Genomic DNA, 19544 nt, shown 5'->3' on the forward strand with positions numbered 1-19544 from the left:
CCAACACCCAGGTAGAGGGGAGAATTACATCTCCGCCTGTTGCCACTGCCAACTCTGCAGGAAAGTAGAAAGTCAGGTCCGAAACCGAGGAGTGGAAGTCTCCTAAAGGATTTAGCATGCCAGTTTTCTAGGAGGATGACTTTTCCTCTGTACCACTGTTACTCATTTTAGAATTTCCAGGAAAACAAATCCAATACCTCACAGCTGGCAGCCTCTACCTGACAAATATTATTTCCAATGATGAGAAAAGCTACTGTTCCTCCTCTCCACACAGGGTTGGTAGGTTTTTTTAAGGAGGAAAGAGGACCAAAAAAGGAGGACTTATGCATCTGTCTGTTTTCTTTCTTGGCTATCGATTTGAGTAATAGCCTGAAAATGACGAGGGTTCAGTTAGAGTTATCCTTTTCAAACAGATGGCTAATTAAATGTTAATAGCAGAAGCAAGCAAAATGTTTTAAACACCATCAAACTCACAAATGTTTGAGGCATTCTGAATGCCATATTCTAGGGGCAAAGTAAAGCCAGAAGAGTCTCGATGGAAGATCACAGGCTGAAGCTTCCCACTGCCCTAAACTACTTAATAAAGACAAGCCTTACTAAAACATATAGTATTTAAAAAACCTCTTTCAACAATGATGACCTGAAGGACTGCAGGTAGCCTCTTTCAGTTAGTTCTGCTTTTTAAAATTCTCTTTAGCAACCACACTTCAAAAATCATCAAGTAATCCTTTATCAAGTCACCTCTGAGGGTCTGAATAAATAAGAGGCCAGAGAGAGAGAGCTTTTCTGCTGCACTGAAGCAGAAGAAAAGCTCTGTGATGTAATAGCACTGGAAGAAGAGGTAAGGGAATTAGTCCAGATTAAGTCAAAGGGAAAATAATTTGATCCACTACTAAATGTCCAGTAAAGCACAGACATTACAAAACAGATCATTCATGTCAGAAATAAGACTGAAGCTCTTAAATTTCTCTGACATTCAATGAATTCCAGTACCTTTTTTCTTTCCCTATGAGACAAAACTTGTGGTAGAGAACAACTTTCACATGTCAGAGTCCACTTGGCACTCATTATCAAGCACCTACAGCCAAGGAACACAATCACAGCCAGAACACAATGACTGGCTTCTTACCAACACCTGTAAATATGATTTTCAGAAGCTACAGAGCCACAGCTACAGCATTAAACTAGGAATGGAACACTGAAGGAGCATCAGTTTGATGAGCCATGAAGTTCCATGGCCTCCCTCTTTCATTATTTCTAATGTTTTGGCCTCTTTGCTCCCCAAGTGAAGTACTCTGAAAGCCAGGACCAACTTCTCAAGTTTTGAGACACCTGTGGAGAAAGTGTCAGGGCATAGAAAGAAAGATGAAAATGGGAGTGGGCTCAGTTCCCCTTAGCTCTGCTCTTCAACAAGTCAGTCCCACATGAATGTCAGGCAGCACCAGGCATTGCTCTTTAACAGCTGGCAGTGCTCTGTGAGGGGCCAAGGAAGGTGCTGTGATAAAGTTACCTTGTCACAGCTGAGCGTTTCTCAGTAACTCAGCACACTAGAGATGGAGGCTTGACCTCCATCAATAGTCAAAGACCTCCATCAAACAAAGAATGAAAAGCCCATTTGGAATCAACGTGGCTGTAAGCTCTGGGGGCTACATGTGCTGTAGAGAACCAAAATAACATGACACAGTAAACAGACCTGGGTCAATAAGGCTTTTATTGTCTTCCTGTACCCACACACATTTGCAGACTATACCTAAAGTGCCAGTTCAACTTTCCCATCCATCTTGCTTTGGTATGGAATCAGCGCCGGTCTGACCTCCTCCTTCAGGAACTTGGCCACCTGTTCAAGATGAGAAAAATAAAATGAGGAAAAGGACTTGCCTCCTCCTCCCCATTTGGACCTGCTTGTCTCACTGGGATCTCTCTTTCACAAAGACACCCAACAGTCTGGTATGTCCAGGGTCAAAAGTGTGAAGCCACAGGGAAGAAAGACAAGAAAGCCAAGGAAATCAAAGGAGAAAAATGTGTCTGCCTTAGCAATATGGTTAGAGTTATATAATATGTACACTCTGTAGCAAACAGTGTGCATATTATATACAAAAGGAGGCAGGATTAGACTACACATTGCATTAAACCCACAGCCTCTTTCCACTACTTCACCTGTTGAGGAGCACGTCCAGTGAAGGAGGAGGGATCCAACAGGCTTTCAAGTTGTCTATGGATAGGGCTGAAGTAAGGATCAGCACGGACACGGGCAATGAAGTCATTATCACCCCCTTCCTGTTTCACAACAGTTGCTGCTTGCTGAGAGAGAACACGAATTTTCTCATGGCAGTCCTGTAGGTACAGGGAGAGGAAGATGGAAAAAAAGTCATTTCATTGCTATTGACAGCACCTGTTCATCTCACCAACTTGGGTGGGAGGAAAAAATATCGACGTGTATTGCCCTGGACAGTGCAAAAAGAAGATGCAGTTTTGATTGCAGTGCTTCACATGCCACTGCATTAAAACAAGATTTTCTTCATCCTTTCACATCTGCCCCTTGAGGCTAAAACAGTCCCAATGTCACATAGATTCCCTGCTGAACTATAATATAAACTAATGACACTGGAATAATTTATACTTCTTCAAATTTCCCAAATACTCTTAGGAGTCATTCTACGGTTTGGTTTTGTTTTTTTTTTCCAATGTAAATAATGTAAAACCTCTACAGATTTTGAAAAGGGAAAAGAATCTGTCCAATTTAACAAGCAGTGAGACTTTGCAAATCATGGCTTACATAAGGATAGACTGAGGAAAAAAAAACCATTCCTTTGGAATCAACTGGTAAGAACAAGGGAACCCAACTGTAGTCACGTACCACCTGCAAAATCAGATATTGCCATGCTGGTCCTAAAATACAGCCATGTGACTGCATTTACAGCTATGCAGGAATCTTCTCCTTAAATGTATTATCCTTGATCTACAATTAGGACAAAAATAATCCTGCCTTTTCTATCCAAATGTCATTTTGCTTCACCACTGACCTGCCTCAGGTGAACACATCTATCTTTTGGATATTTAGGGGAGGGATCTGTTTAGTAGTGGGGAGAGGAAGTGAGTTTCAGTGCTATGAGGTGGGAAGCCCAGAAAACGTGCTGGTCCAAAGTTCCCAGCACATAAAGCCAGAACATATGGATGTGAATATGAACATCTTCTACAAAGGTACTAAGCCCTATGAGTATGTAATTAAACCAGAAAGAAGGCAGGTCAACAAGAGACACAAATGAATCACAGAATGTGATTCATAAAATGTGACCCTTAATGCATTTAATAATAATGCACAGTCAGGAAGCTTACTCACTGCCCCACTGACATCAGAAACACAGGGGGAAAAAAAGGAAAAAATGATGTTTCCTGACTAATGTAATGTTTCAGAAAACACAACTGTTTCAGAAAACTGAAGCCACATAAATTCTGCTCAAAGCTTCTATCAAACCCTTCCATTATTCTTGCAAGTCTCATGTGGAAATAATCATAGAAGGAAAAATTATTATCTAAAAGGTAAATGAAAATAAGGTGTTTCATTAAGATGGAGATTTGATTATCAACTTTGACCTGAGCTGTGAAATTAAATGATAAGAAAATATAATCTAATTGTGTCTGGGTTTATTTACTAAGGAAGATATTTAATTACAGTTTGCTTGAACACAGGAAGCTGAATGAAGGACTATAAACAAAGTGGTTAATATACTGTACTGAGTTAGGGAAGAATGACACATGAATGAGTGATTCAGAATGGTCTTACTTGCTTTTTTTTGTTAACAGTACTGATTCATCCTCTTTTAATTTACAAGGTAGCCAACTGCCAACATGTTCCATTTAAAGAAGCCTGGCCTGTGTTCCAAGATCCTTCAAACACTTAAAAAAGGAAAACGCCTACTAGTATCAAACACAAAAATAGGTCTCCCTCCTCCCCAGCACAGCCAGCCAGATTAGCCCAAACACACAGTGCTCCTAACAGAAAACAGGGATCTCCACAAGTGCTCTCCCCCCAGAGAGCAGAGCCTGGCTTTGCAGCACAAGTGCAACACTCATAACTGTGGGAGCAGGTGAAGAGCAGAGAAAGGTGAGACAGGACAGGAGCCCAGATACATTTGTTTCTCAGGAGACAAACACCAGGCTGTAAACAAAGGTAATTTGGACACTTCATTTGTACCTGACGATTGCCCCCAGCCTTCACCATTGCCATGATTATATTCTCTGTGGCCATGAATGGCAGCTCCTGCCGGATCCTTCTCTCAATCACCTTAAACATACACACACACAAAAAAAAAAACCAAACAGGAAAAAAGAAACAGCATTATAGAAAGTCTACAGATGACTGAAAACTTCTCAGTGAAGATTTTCTCCTCTCCCCTTGAATCTCTGGGACTGGGCAATGGTGACAGAATCACAGAAAAGTTCGGGTTGGAAGGGACCTTTAAGGCCATCTAGTTCAACCATCTGCAATGAGCAGCGACATCTTCAATTGGATCAGGTTGCTCAGAGCCCTGTCCAACCTCATGCTGAATGTTTCCAGTGATGGGGCATCCACCACCTCTCTGGGCAACCTATTCTAATGTTTCACCACCTTCTTTGTAATAAAATTTCTTTCCTGTATCATCTGAATTGTCCCTCTGTCAGTTTAAAACTGTTGCCCCTTGTCCTATTGTAACAAGCCCTGATAAAAAATTTGTCCCCGTGATGCAAAGACACATTGTCATTTTGAACTTAGCTCTGGAAATCCAGATACTGAAGTTGATAATACTTAGAAGCCATATCTTGTACGAGACATTAGATGTCCAATAGATTTTTTTAACCTGTACTAAGTTCCAGGACTGGATGAGATCTGTCTAGACAGTATCTTTCACTGCTAAACTCTACAGATCTATTCTGTAATTTAGGGAAAAATATCCTTTGTAACAAGTTTTGTATTTACTCTGTTACTGGCCTCACAAGAGGTCCCTAATGTATGTCCTACAACAGTGAGAATATGGCAAGAATAGAGCAAAATTCAGAAACCACTTGAACTAACATAAACATGTAATTCTTGGAGTGGGACACACAAGCACACTTTGGCATAGCTCTGGCCTTACCAAGGAGGTCCATTATCTCCTGCTTTACCTTTGGATACACCACAAGTCCCTCGGAGATGTTCTGCAGTGTGCTCAGAATGATGTCAGCTGTGAGGAAAGCCTCAGCCAGACACACGCGCCTACGGGACACACACACCCAGAACCCTGGTCAGCAACAGGGCCACATTCCAGCCACCTCAGATCCTTCAGCTTCTGTAAATAATGCTCTAAACAGCATCACTGTGGCCTTACACTGGAGCTATTCTCTTTTTTTTTTTTTTTGGACAGTAGAGAGGGAGAGGGAAAAGGGTGAAGGCAGAGGTAGAAAGCTCCAAGATAATTCAGTGCTTACACAGATGGGAAACAGGGCAGAAATCTACAGGATTTTTCCCTATGTGCTCTTTGCTGAAGTGTCTACTACTGATCCTACCCTCGTGCTGCATGCTCATACTGTGCCTGGCTGTGCTCAGTGGGGAATTTCCAAGGGAATTCATGCATTTGGTGAGGGCTTCCTCCAAGAAATCAGCTCCTGGTCACAAAGGAGGCTCCTGACAAAAAGCAAAGGAGGGAAACAAGAGGAGTAGTGGGGCCTGGGCTGTATCAGGCAAAATGCTCTGCATCACAGTGCAGCAAACAGCATCATACATCTGTGACAGCAGGGCCTGGCCCATCCTAAACTGTCATATTTTAAAATTTCCTAGTTCTTGAACCTTGTGCTACCTCTAAGCCCTCCAATTCTATCACAGTGCCTTAAAACAACTTTGCTGGATTGTAGATTGATTGAACTTTCTCTGGCTTGTTCTCCTTCAAGACACTATAGCTTTAACAAGAGCACAGATTTTTCTGTTGGGTTAATGAAGTGGACAGATTAGTCTTTCTATTAGATGAGATGAAAATAAAATTTTAAACATTCCAGTTCATCTCTCAACATTTGGTGCCTATTGGGAAATAAACACACCATATCAACCAGTATGCAATTTCTAAAATTTACATTGTTTTCTGCTGCCTATTCAGCTCTTTTTTTAATGAGACTAGGAGCTGTGGAGTAAGGTCCCCCTGGGAAAAAAATCTTCTATTTTTTCACAAAATGTTATGCAGGTATTACGTTTGTGGAGACATTTTAAAAATAACATTCTTGTCAGCAATCTCAATGCTAATCTAGCATTAATTAAGCCAAAACTGCTGCTGCTCATTGTCTCACAGGTGCCATACCTTAGAAGTCTAGAGATTTCTGAGATTCTAAGAGATCAAATTCTGCAACAGAATATGACTTTGAAACTAAAATATTTCAAAGGTAGGCATGAGCTTTATGCAGATTTAGTACCAAATAAAAGATGGAAGAATTTAATTTAATTGCTTTAATTTACTTGATAATAACTGTAGATAACTTCTGCTCAGCTCAAAATAGTTGTAATGAAGAATTATAAAACAAAGCAAAATTTGCTGAGCAATATCCTAAAGACCTGCACGTATTTTCATGAAACTTTTTAAAGAGTAGAGTAATTGTGTGCTTTCTCCAGGATCTGACTACTCCTTGTAAAGAATATTTTTCAAAATTAAAATATGGTTTTTTAGATTATTTGGAGGGTTAAGGTATTGGACTATTCTCCAAAAAATGAAAAAAAAAAAAAAAAAAAAGCAGGGTCAAAAAACTGCATCCAAAATAAGGAGGAGAAATTTGAGAAATGTGAGTACTGTAATACTGTGCTATTGAAACAGGAAGACTATGAAAGCAATTTACTATCCTGGCTTCTGTATCCCTCCCTTTCACTGCTGGTTTACTTTACAGAAGATCTTGACATTAAAAAGAACTTAACAGGTTTTATCTGATGGTACAGAGGAAACCAGTTTGTAGTCTCTAGGTTCTATTGAGACTGCTTTTTGTCCAGGTGGTATCTTGTGGCTTTAGTTTCAAGGCAGGATTTTCTGCAGAGGCCAGAGGAGCTCTCTGCAGCCTGTGCACAGACCTGTTGGCACTGTCATCCAGCGTTCTCTCAAACCACTGCACGGCGGCCGTTTGCAGGGGATCCATCACCAGCGTCATCAGGTGCCGCGCCAGGCTGCAGCAGCGCTCCGAGCGCATCGGGTTCCTCTTGTAGGGCATTGCGCTCGAGCCTGGAAAGCAGGAACAGGGATGCAAACAGGGCAACAGAAGGAGGGCTGCGTTACAGGAGAAGAGACACAGATCCTCCCCCAGGAAAGGAAAATGTGGCAGGAATCACAGTGTCACTATAGGACACGAAACAACACGAGCGCACGCGCCGCTGCTCTGAAGGCGAAGAAAACGGGAAGTTTATTTTCTGACTCTAACATTTATAGTTTTCTAAAAGTGACAGTGGACTGGAAGGTGAAAGTGCCACCTCTCCAATGACACTGGACAAACGAACAGTCTATCAAATTTCTCTTCTTTCATAAAAGAATGCAAAACAATAAGTTATTTACAGAAAATGTGTGAGAAAATTTGTTACAAGAATGTAAACATCAGAAAGCTTAAAATCTTCAAAAATCAGGGCAACATCATCGTTTTGACTAAAGCCTCAAAATACAACGATTTTCTATAATAACAAAAATGACACCACCATTTCCCCCTTCAGATCAGAAACATGTAAATGTGGGCAAAGAAGAAGGGAGATGACATTTTTGCAGTTCTGCAAAACAGAAGTACTACCACATAAAAGGGACAAATAGTTTACTTTTTAATGTAGCATTTAGCACCATCTCTCTAGGCTACCCATGGCAATCTTAGCAGTGTTGGCGCTCCATCTGCTCAGTAATACTGTCCTTCAAAGTCAGATGCTTACAGTGCTGCTTGTTGCTCTAGTGAATGGGTATTAAAATCATCCTCAGATCCAGGTCTGCCTCTCTAGGCAATGGAACACACATGGCTACTCCTGCTCTCCCCACAAACACAGGGAGTGCACAAATACAAATCTGATTCTAATTGCCTAATATCCAGAAACCTTTAGGCAAGGTGTTTTTTCTTTTTCCTTCCCCCTCCCCTCCTTTCTTTTAAAAGGATTGAAAATACTAACAATGTCAACTCCAATTAATTTAAAGCAATTTCTGTCAGCGACATTTCTAAGTTTGTTTAAAAGGCCACACCAACATAAATGAAAAGACACATACACCAGTCCAGGAAAACTCTCTCATCCCTTACCAATCTGGTCTTTCTCAAAAGGCTCCTCTATCTCCTTCAGGTTGGCCAAAAGACGAATATCAGTGCAAATCTGGAAAGCAAGCATGAGAAATTAACAAGACAGAACCAAACTGACACCCACCAATGTATCTTAGTGTTTGTGCTCTTGGAGAATCTTTGCATCTATGGGCAAGAAGTAAACTAGGGGCAGTGGAAAATTTGACAAAAAAATTGATACTGCAATCATACTTCCTGGCCTAAAAATGTTTGTCAAGACAACACAGAAAACAGCATGTCCACTGGATTAGATGGGAAAGGACTCCAGCAAGGGCAAATGTTTGCAGGGAATGGAAGACAGATTAGAAGAGAACACTGAAAATGCATAACAAACTCGCACAGTGATTTGCAAACACAGATAATGTGTGCTTACTGAAGTAGGAAAAAACCAAAACAGAAGAAAATACCACAGATCACTTTAGCCCAAGAGGAGGAAGAAGGAGGGAACAGAGATAAATCAATGAAAAGAATCCACAAGGACAGAGAGAAGAACACCATTATCAGAAAGGCAATTAACTAGGAGGAAATGATGGAATTTAAGAACTCGTACACCACTAGGAAAGACATTTACTCTAATTGGATCAATTTAGCATAGATTAGACTAATATCTGGTGTGGGAGTTGTTAACCCATTTTAGAATCTGCTCAGTTAACTTGCTTTATTTGCCACTGGTTTTAAGATCTTTGAGATTTGAGTATCGGGCATGTACCTAGCAGTGAATTTTCATGACCACAAAGAAGACAGCTGAACAAGGACACCAATATTTTTGAGTAGAGCATCCTGCACCAAAGTACCTTCTCCTCAAGATGTGAAACATTTCTCCATCTTCCCAATGTACAGAACCAGGGTGCTCACCTTGTGTATGGAAGCCCCCAGACTGGCCAGCACAGCCAGGACTCCAATGTCCACCTTGCGACTGTAGGTCTGCCCGGTGACCATGTAAGCCCTAGAAATAAGCACAGGAGTTGAGTGCTCCAGGCAGACACAAGAGTACTGCAAGACTTTGAGCAAGCACTGACGAGGCTCTTGAAGTGGAGGGCTGTCATTCTGCTCGGATGAGAACAACTTTGGATTCAGGCTGTCAATTTCTTGGGGCAGCATGCAGGTGGGAGAGAGGCAAACAGAGGAAAAGGGACAGCTGTGCTTTGACAGGGAGACAAGAAGAAGTGGCTGATTTAAGAGGTGACGTTTCATGCAGGAAAATGCAACTGGGAATGGAAGATGGCAAGGGGGAATAAGTGAACAGCAGCACAGATGTTGGTTTGGCAGCCAGGGGAATCTGGGCCAACACTACCAGCAGGAGTCACACACTGCTAAGAATGCGTGTTACATACCGCTTGAATCCTGCCTTCTCTGTCACTAATCTGTCCAGTTCTTCAACCTTGGGGTGAAGAGAAAAAAACCAGAGCGCAAAACACAACGCAGCAAGGTCAGCAAGAGCAAAAATGGTCTTTGCTTTTCTCAGTTTACTGTCAAAAAATCTTCTACTTTCTGTGAAATATCCCATCCCAAATGCTGCTTACTTTCACAGAGGCTTGCCAACGAGCCCCAGAGGGATCAGGGTGACTTTGTAAATTTAATGTGAGAATCTCAATGTTCCCTCAAAGAAAGCAGCATTCCAGAGCAGACAATTGCCCAGACTGTATGCCTGCACCGTGGGCTGCCTGACGTACTTTGCTGTGGTCTCCCTCAAAGAGCTGCAAGAAGCTGGCCTGAGTGCCAGTGGTGCCCTTCACCCCCCGGAAGCGCAGGTCATCCCGAGCCCGCTCCAGGCTCTGCAGGTCCATGCACAAGTCTTGAATCCACAAGCAGCAGCGTTTCCCCACAGTGGTGAGCTGGGCAGGTCTGAAAACAATCAAGAACACAACACGACTCATTGAGAGTTTGCCCAAGCACCACACTTCACTGCTGAGTCTGCCATTAAGAGTTCCCTACAGATCCAGCTCTATTGACTCATTTGAGCAGAAATTAACAGGATTTGGCTTAGGCAGAAGGATGTACTGAAGATGTAATCATTCCTTTCAGGAATTAGATGGAATTGCAGTACCAGAAAACAGCAATTTGGTGTCCAAGTGCCAGGCTGGCGCCCCCTGCCGGCCTGCAGGCGCTGTGCAGACTGGGGGTGCATCAGTCCCCCACCCAATTCTGCTCACCCAGGGCACGGGGGGCACCCTGGCTGACTTACAGCACGGGTGTGAACTTCTCAGCACACCGCATTCACTTGGTGGTCTTAAATGATTCCTCTCAGGAACCTTTCTTTCTTATTCATAAAAATGTTCCTCGGCCTCTGGGCAAACACACTTCAACAATGCTGTAAGCCAACACTTCTTGTAAGACTTCTACCTTGGAATAAGTAAGTGCAAGCTTCAGCTACACTTTAGTCCCCCTGAAAGTGCTTTGAGGCAAAAACAGGGGTGTTTCTGGAAATCACTTTCCAGAAAGTGAAATATTTCAAATAATCTACATGAACTCCAAAGAAAATCTCTATGCTACTTCAAAAAACCATACACACATGAACAATGTGCTCCTGATTAAGCTCAGACATAAAAAAGAAGCTTGTAAGATCTGGAAGCAGGGACAGGCGATCCAGGAGGAATACAAAGAAACTATTCAACACTGCAGAGACAGGGCAAGGAAAGCCAAAACACACCTGGATGAATTCAGTATGGGATGTGAAAGGCAACAAGCCTTTGCAACATACAGAGGCACAGGCCTCTGCAAGTACATAAAGAGGAAAAGGGAAGGCTAGGGAAAACATGGACGTGATTGTGAATGAAGTAAAGGCCCTGCTGACAAAGAAAACACAGAAAAGGCTGAGACATCAATTCTGATTTTTACCTTGTATATACTTCCTGAACACTCCTCTGTCCTCTTTCCAAAAGCCCAAATAAAACTAACACAGATAGTCCTCCAAAGAGCTGTAGATGAAGAGGGCTGTAGGACTAGAGCTGATGGAACCCAGACTGCATGTACAGCAAGATGATAAATCAGAGACCTGATGCTTTCACTCTCCTTTGGGAGAAATGCTCAAGCGCCAGACACTGAGTCTGACATGACCTGTGCTTAATTTCCCTGCCTTTGCTGCTCCATATCACTGGGTAGGAGACCCAGGCTCAGCTCATGGTATAGTTTAATGCTTCTGAAAACAGTCTTCATGAAGCAGGAGATTAAACTACCCCAAAAACAGAAGCACCCACATCTCATTATCCTTTGACTCAGCATCTGTAGTAACAAGTAGATGTTACTTCTTTAACAAAACTTTCTAGGCTGCAGCGGAAAATAACTTAAAGAAAAACCAAGAAAATCTGACTGGAAGACAGGCTTAGTGCAATTCCTAGTCACGCATTTTTGAAACAGCCCAGAGCATGCACATCTGTGTTTTCCTGGAAGTCATCCTCTATTTGTAGCTGTGTTGAAGCAATTGCTGACAGCTAGTCAAAGCATCCAATTTCCTGAACAAGTCTGGAGTAAGAAACATACACCTTTTCTGAGCCACCAACTGGTCAGAGATGGCAAAAAGGATGGCAAAAGAGCAGTAGCAGGTCAGTTTAATCAAAGCACAGACAACAAAAAGAAAGCAAAGGCTGATGGCTACTTACTGGTAGTGAGTGAAGCCCAAAGCAGGCATGTCAGCATACTTCTCAGCAAAGTCGGCCAGCCGGCTGATCACCCTTGCGAGCTGGTGGAAGCAGGAAGGATAGAAAATAGGTGGAATAAGAGAGGAAAGAACCCCACACAACACAGAAGTTCACATAATTAAGCACAACATCGTGAGAAAAAGGGGAGGGAAACCACTGTGCAGGGAGGGACCTTGAGGGGCAACTGTGCAGCCCCCCCTAACCATAGAATATGGCGTGTTTCAGTTTTTCAGGCCATGCATGCAATTTCTGCTTGCTACAGAATGCAAGAGCTCACACACAAGTCATTGGACTTGAGCTCAAACTAGCCTAATCTTCATGCCCAACCCAATCCTGCAGTTGGCTCATCCTTGGGTATTTTCTTTATTCCTAGAACTGGTCAGAAATACAGCTGCTTGGGCTATAATTGACACACCTACAGTCCAGGACAAATTGGATGCCAACTCATTCAGGTCAGATAGACACCACTGCACTACACTCCTGCTCAGAAAATTGTTTTATATGGTTTCTTGAATGCTGACAGACTCCTAGGAATATAGCTAAGGATAAGACTAAGATAATCCTGAAAGCAATACAGTTCTATTGCTATGTAGTACCTGGGGCACAGATAAACAAGGAGCTGCTTATAATTCCCACTGTGAGCCAAAAAGCTCTGGGAAAAGACTTGAGAAAGGAAAGAAAGGGAACTTCACTTTTTTGAAAACAACCCAGACAGACAACTCCTCCTATTTCCCACAAAGGTTTAGGAAAATCCAAGTTAAACCCAGGCTATGCACAGGACATGACTGCTCCCCATTTCTGAGACACTGCAGAACCACCTTCTCACCTTGGGCAGCAGGAGGTTAAACCCATCACGGAGGACAATCAAATCCTGCAAGAAGCAAAGAAAGGAACTTTGGGCCATGCTTAAAGGACCAGACATAACTGTTTCTCTCAGAGATGACAGAGATGATTCAAAAGTCTCCTCTTAAATGATTTGCTTTCCTTCTTGTAATAGAGGTTGCACTGAACTTGCTTATGACAAAAATGCTGGATCCACCATTGCTCCTTTTATACTGTCCATGGAAAGTCATAAGTGGTGGATGACCTGATTCCACCAAGTACCTATGAATGATTATTTTGAGGTCTTGGGACTGCCCCTGGAATGACAGACTGTATCATATGGTCCCAAGTGGAAAATACAGGCACTGTAGGCTAAAGACAGCAGAAAAGTAAGTGGGCTGATGAGGCACCAATTGTCTTTATTCCTTCTTTAGAACCTGAGGTACAGCTGGGCACAGGTGTCACAAGGAAGATGGTATTACCCAAAAGCTAAACAGGTTTGTAAAGGAGTAGAGAAAAATTAACACAGAACAGCTTCTTATGCAACAAAAGCATCTGTGAAGTTGCAATGACTTGAACAGTGGAACAGCAACATATACTGAGATATAAGGCTTCAGTTTGCTCTCTGTTGTAGATGAGGTTCTTCACAACTATTTTACAGTTCTGTAGAACAGCAGTACTTCCTTTTTCACTTAACACACTCATCCACTCTCTTCACTACTGAAAAGCTTGTTTTCCCCTGAATTATGCAGGGGTTCCAAGCAGTAGTTGAAAGCTCATGGACCTTGTTCTGTAAGTCAGTGAACTCTTGTCACAGGGGTGTAACTGATAAATCACACAGTTCACAAGTTTCTTCATGTGTTTGCAACTCCCCTCTTATCTCCTTGAATATTTAACATGCAAGCAGAGGTTAGGGAACAGTTTCCAGATAGATTTTACTTCACATCAGAAGAAAGAAGGCAAGTGGAGCTTGCTTTCCTAGGGTAAAAGAACTGAATTAACTTCAACAGTAAAATGAACAAAATGACTGAAAAAGCCACATAATATTTTATAAAGAAAAGTTTATAAAGAGCTATAAAAGAAACAACAGTAGCTTTGTTTGACCCAGCTCTGCAGGCAGGGAACTGGAAATGCACCATTACCGTGTTATCCCCTACGTAGCAGGAGGTTGCTCCAAGGTGGATGATGGCTGCAGCTTTCGGACAGCAGTGGGCAAAGGTGTGCACGTGGGCCATCACATCGTGGCGCAGCTTCTTCTCCTCCTCCGCTGCCATCTTGAAGTCAATGTTGTCCAGGTTTGCTTCCATCTCCTGGATCTGCTCATCCGTGATTGAAAGCCCAAGTGACTGCAAGGGGAAAAGAACTTGCATTGCATTTTCTCTTTACCAACAAATGGAGACAGAAGCTGTTTAAATAATTGATTGCCGTCTGACATCTCCCAGAAATGTGACAATTCGCTATAAACGAGCTGTAACAGCAAATGCTTTCATTCTAGGGCTCTCCAGCCTTTTCCAATAGGACAGGACAGTGTTCATTCTCAGATGTTCCTCTTGGGCTTCGTGCCTTCCTCAATCCTGTAACGTTCCTGTGAAAACTACAAAAATTAAAGGACATGGGGAAAAGTGATATAAAAATAATATAGTCTGAACTTCTTTTAATGAAGTTTACCTTTTGGTTAAAGAAAAATCCAGCTAACATGTGACTAATAGCTTGTGTCAGGAAAAACTCTCTGGACCACAACTAAACCTACACAACTATAAACTGGGGCTTAAATCATATGGAAAGGTGAATATGTTTTATATGTTTGTACCTTTTCAAAAGTCCTGTAGTACCTCATCTAGACTGAACATGAAACCTTGAGAAATCAGTTACTTGATGTTACTTATCTAGAAGAAGGAGATGAATGCTCCTAGTTCATATTCAAAACTAATTGCTAGAGCTTTTTAGCAAGCTGACTTAAAAACAAAGATATCCAACCACAGATTATACACTGGTGCAATCCACTAAGATGAGAAAAATGTCTTTTTGTGATACTGAGAAATTAAAAGTCTCACAGTGAACTTGGTATTACTGCCTTTTCCAAATTAAAATACTATTGTCCTGTGCATGAGTGATTAGAAATCATCAACCAAGAGGCTTCCAGGATTCAAAGAATTTAAAAAACTGGTTCTGTTCAGAATCAAACTGACTGAAAAATGGTTTGCAGATATGGAACCTGGAACTGAATAAGACAGCAAGTGAAGCAGATGTGTTCTCAAGGACCTCATCAGATAATCAGTACCCAAACTTACACTGCCACAAGCATATACACACCTGTGAGTGTCCAGCTCAATGGGGAAAGGCACCTGGCCCCAGACTGCAGCCTTTGAGGTGCACTGGTATAAACTGCAACTGCCCAAAAGCACAGGCAGCTCAGCGGGCAATGATTCCTGTGCCCAGATTGAAATCTCATGCCTCGCTCAGACATCCGCGATCCTTCGGGAAAAGCTGACCACAGTACACAGTCACACAGAGAGGAAAGAAATAACCTCCCAAAAGTGGCAACTTGACATAGAACACGTGCAAGCTAGGGTAGTGCCAAGACAAATGATGTTCTCATCTGTCCACAAACATGTGAGTCTTTTCCCTATGAGTTTTTGCTGGTACTGACAGCACCTTGGGAAGAAAACAAACATCCTTCAAACCCCTGTACCTAAGAAAACCAAGTAGGAAAACTACATAAGGAAGAGCACAAGGTTTTTCCCAAAGCACCACAGCTTAGTGAAGTCAGTGAGGAACTTTCTGGACTGTGCTTTTAAGGCATCATTCTTCTGAGACTGTCCCAGTATTTTGATGTGCCACTCTAACAGCTCTGACCGCTCATCACTTTTCCTAAAGGACGGGGCAGAACAGGCAGATGACACGGCACAGCTCCTGCCCACAGAATGAGAACACTGGGTTGTCCATCATATAAAGAACATGTGACAGAAAAACAATGAAACCTAAACTGAACAGAAAAAACAGATGGAGGGTGACTAAAGAAAGAGAGAAAACATTTATATTTCATATGTGCAAAACATATTGTAAGTCAGTTTGATGCTGCAGGACGTCAAAGCTATTCTACGAAAAGGGAGAGCTCCAAGAAATTTGTACTTGACTTTCCAGTACAATCAAGTCAAGAGTTCAACATAAAAAGTGTTAACAGAAGAATCATAACACAAAGGAATTTATGCAAAAAATTAAACTAGTGTTTTGGGATGGGTATAAATTCAGACACCTCAGTTCTTAACCCAAACTTTAAATACTGTCAGTTGGGAAAAATAAGTTTTTCTTGCTAATCCCACACTTTGCTAACCCTGCTCTTTCAAACTCCTGCCTGCTGAAAGGAGCAAAACACTGTATAGACTTTCTGCCAAATTCAGTTCCTACTGAAATAATTCTTTCATTCTTATCTCACATACTCTGAGTGGACCACTTGAAAATTTCACTTATTAAGTAGAGTGAATATGGAAGCCATCTGCCTGGCCCTACACTTTACCTAAAATTTTATCACTAAGCTGCACATCTTCTGTCTTACTACTCCCTGCAACTTTAAGAAAACCTATGGTTACACCTCCCTAGATCTGATTTATCAGAAGACAAAAGGAAGAATTGCCCAGAGTTCATTTGTTACTGTTTGGTTTTTAATGTATCTGAAAAGATAAGCTATGTATCTTCAAACAGAAGCAACACATTAGTATCTTGGAAGTGAGGACACGTGCTGCAGTAAATTGCCACAGTTCATTAATTACCTGGTATTTGAGTGGGTACTCTTTTTCACAGAAATACTATGCATCTTCTACAAGGAGCCTAAAGAAACTGTTTGTATGTGTAATTTACTGACCACTGACGGATGTAACAGGTGCTGGAAGTAGCTGACTCTCCCTTCTTTTTAGTCCAGAGCTGACATTAGATTACAAGCTGTTCTGGAATGAGGAGCCAGATAAAAATAGTAGTCTCCTCTTCCCACTATGAAAAGAGAGCTCAAGAAGTTGTAAGACTTGTATCTACTTTCTGGGAACAGGCGTCTGGGGCGGCAATGGGAGGCAGAGCAAGGGCCAATAAATGGGGTAGCCCGGAATTCAGGGCTTGGGAATGGAAACCTAAAAGCCCCAGACTGGTTACTCCCAGCTTTCTTCTATTGGGCAACTCACATATTCTGTTCTTGAACAGAAGTAAAAGTGATGATTACCTGATGGAATCGATACAACATTGTCATGCTTTGAACATGCAAAGCTCCTCAAGCATGCATTCATAGCACAGACACTTTCTATGCCAGATGAGATTTCCAGCTTTCTCACTCAAGCATCTGAACTGTGACAAAATCAGGCATGCAGTACTTTGGGAGGTGACTCCTATTTAGCACAGCTGTAAAATTGCATCTTCAGCTTCTGGTCCAGCATATATTATTGACAATGCTGTGTAGTGACACAATCCTTGCATGGAGAAGGAACATGGTAATGACATTGTGCACTGTAATGACATCCTCCAGCATGGTGCTTCTCTGCCTTTGCGCTCAGGAACAGCCAGACCTAGAGACTGAACTGCTTCTAACAATCCCAGGCTTTGAAAACAGAAATAGGACTCTCCACAGAACAAGCAGGCTCCTATTGAAAGCTAAAGCCATTCTGTCAGAAAGTGGGGTGGTTTTGCGCCTTTTTTTTCTTTTTTGTTTTGGGAACACATGACAGCTTTTTCACTGTCAAAAACCTGGTAAGAGTCACAAGGAATCAAGTCAGTGCAACTTAAAAACTGTGTGTCAATTAAGATGCAATAATAGCTGTACATGCATCCCTAGTTAGGACCAGAGGCAAAGTCAAAAAGTTTAGCCTCAAGTGCATGTTAAAAAAGTCAACTTCATATCCTCTATCCATCCTTCATATCCACAACAGCTTGCAATCATATGGACATACTCTCAGTCACTACTTCCTAATAGTTGAATTATTAATACACAGTACCCAATCTTTTGTGGGATTTTTTTTTTTTTTGTTTGCAGCACTCAGCCTACCAGAAACATCACAACTACTTGCGGGGTAAATGTACTGCTCACTTTGGCCAAAAGTAAACTTATCTGGGAAAAAAGGGCTCTCTGACAAGAGCTGGCCACAGATGCAGGGGGTGGTCCGGCTGGCACGGACAGCCAGCCATCGGATTGAATGGACAGTGCACCTCACCCGTCACACCTCCTGCAAAGCAAACAGCTGAGCGCTGGGGAAGGACACCGCTGTTTGCTCAAAGGCAACCCCTCACCAAAATTTGCTTAGCAGAGCTTTTACAAAACCAATTTTACAGTGCAGGTAAAAGTGCAAGGGGGAGGGTAGGAGGCGAGAAGAAATGATTTGCTGAGGGGCGACAGGAGGGATTGCGTACAGAGGGCTGGATAACCCTGAACTCGCAGAGCCCCTCTGCTCCCCGAAACCCGCCAAAGGGGCGCCTGCAAAGTTGCTCGGGTCGGTTTCCCGAGGATAGCTCCGGGAAGGTACGGCCGATTCCCGGGCGCTCATCCGCCAGAGCCCTAAAGGGAATGGGGACGCGAAGACGCCCCGGCACCGCGCTCCCCCCGCCCCGGGCCGCTCTGCCCTCAGCGCCCGTCCCGCCGTTACCTTCTCAGCCTGGGCGAGGTAGAGCCAGAGGCGGCGCCAGGTGCTGAACTTCTTCCTCTCGCTGAAGTTGTACGCCATCTCGGCGCTGGCGTAGCGCGACACCAGCGGGGAGCGGTACCGCGCCATCACGTCCTGTGCCTCTCCGGGGGCCGCCATGGCAGCAGCGGCGGCAAGGCAAAGCAGAGTGGCGGCAGCGGCGCGGCCCGCGGGATAAGGGCGGACGGAGGCCCCGCCCCGCGCCCTCAGCGCGCCCGCCCCGCCCCGCCCCGAGCCCGCGGCGCGCCCGGCGCCCCCCCGCGCCCGGAGGCCAGGGCGGCCCCAGGGACCCCGACACGGCCGCGGGACACAAAACGTGCACAAAACACGAGCTTTAAATGCTTAGCAGCCAAACACATTTATTAGTATTTTTTTTTCTTTTTTTCCAGGAACCCAAAAATAGTTTGTAGTTATAATGTAAGCAACTGAGTTGCACATAATACAATCATATCTTTCAAAAAAACAAACAAACAAAAAAAAACAAACCAAAAAAAACCAAAACGAAGAAAACAAAAAACCAAAAAAGCTGTTTAAAAGCCCAAAAAAAAACCTTCAGAAAAACTTATATATAAGTATTACACCATCTCTCAGTTTCAATGAAATGACGACGACTTAATTCTTTATTACTCTTAACTTGTCACACTCCAATAAAACGTCACCCTTTTGTTTGTTTTTTTTCTTTTTTTTTCCATTTTTTTTTCTAAATCCAGCATGAGAAATACAGTACCTGCTATGGCAAAAATACACATAAAATGCAACATTTCAGCTTATTTGTACATTAGTAGAGTTTAAACATTTTATTGTTTTTTTTTCTTTTTAAGTGAACCAGTGATCTTAAGTACCACTATACTAAAAGTAAAATAAAAATATAGAAAAGGAGGAAAAGGGGGCAGCCAGCCTTACAAGAGCACCTTCTAAAGTGCTGAGTTTCTGTGTCCATGGAAAACCCTTCGGAAGTTCAAACATTTCTGAGAACATGGGATGGAAATTAAGATGAAACCTGGATATGCAAGACATTGCGTCATCTCCTCTACATTCTCCCCATTTGTCCTGTAATTTTCCTTACTGCACACTATAGAAAGAGGGGAGAAACCAGAACTAGGTAAGAGTTTAGTAAAGGAAGCCATTTCAAGTATAAGAA

The 19544-nt window shown here is 42.7% G+C and overlaps 1 protein-coding gene across 1 annotated transcript; it reads right to left on the minus strand.

Annotated features, from left to right (window-relative positions):
• Nucleotides 1–1692: 1692 nt before the first annotated feature.
• On the minus strand, nt 1693–18592 carry ADSL (adenylosuccinate lyase). The gene is made up of 13 exons (XM_064702353.1): nt 18368–18592; nt 13889–14092; nt 12751–12795; nt 11886–11965; nt 9960–10131; nt 9621–9667; nt 9142–9232; nt 8251–8320; nt 7061–7208; nt 5143–5233; nt 4196–4285; nt 2158–2334; nt 1693–1837 (listed from the first exon to the last, which is right to left on the minus strand). The coding sequence occupies exons 1-13, from the start codon at nt 18521–18523 to the stop codon at nt 1751–1753; spliced, it is 1458 nt and encodes a 485-aa protein (XP_064558423.1). The 5' UTR covers nt 18524–18592; the 3' UTR covers nt 1693–1750.
• Nucleotides 18593–19544: the final 952 nt, after the last annotated feature.

The sequence above is a fragment of the Zonotrichia leucophrys genome, chromosome 1A (assembly GCF_028769735.1).
Source record: "Zonotrichia leucophrys gambelii isolate GWCS_2022_RI chromosome 1A, RI_Zleu_2.0, whole genome shotgun sequence".
Taxonomy (NCBI): Eukaryota; Metazoa; Chordata; class Aves; order Passeriformes; family Passerellidae; genus Zonotrichia; species Zonotrichia leucophrys.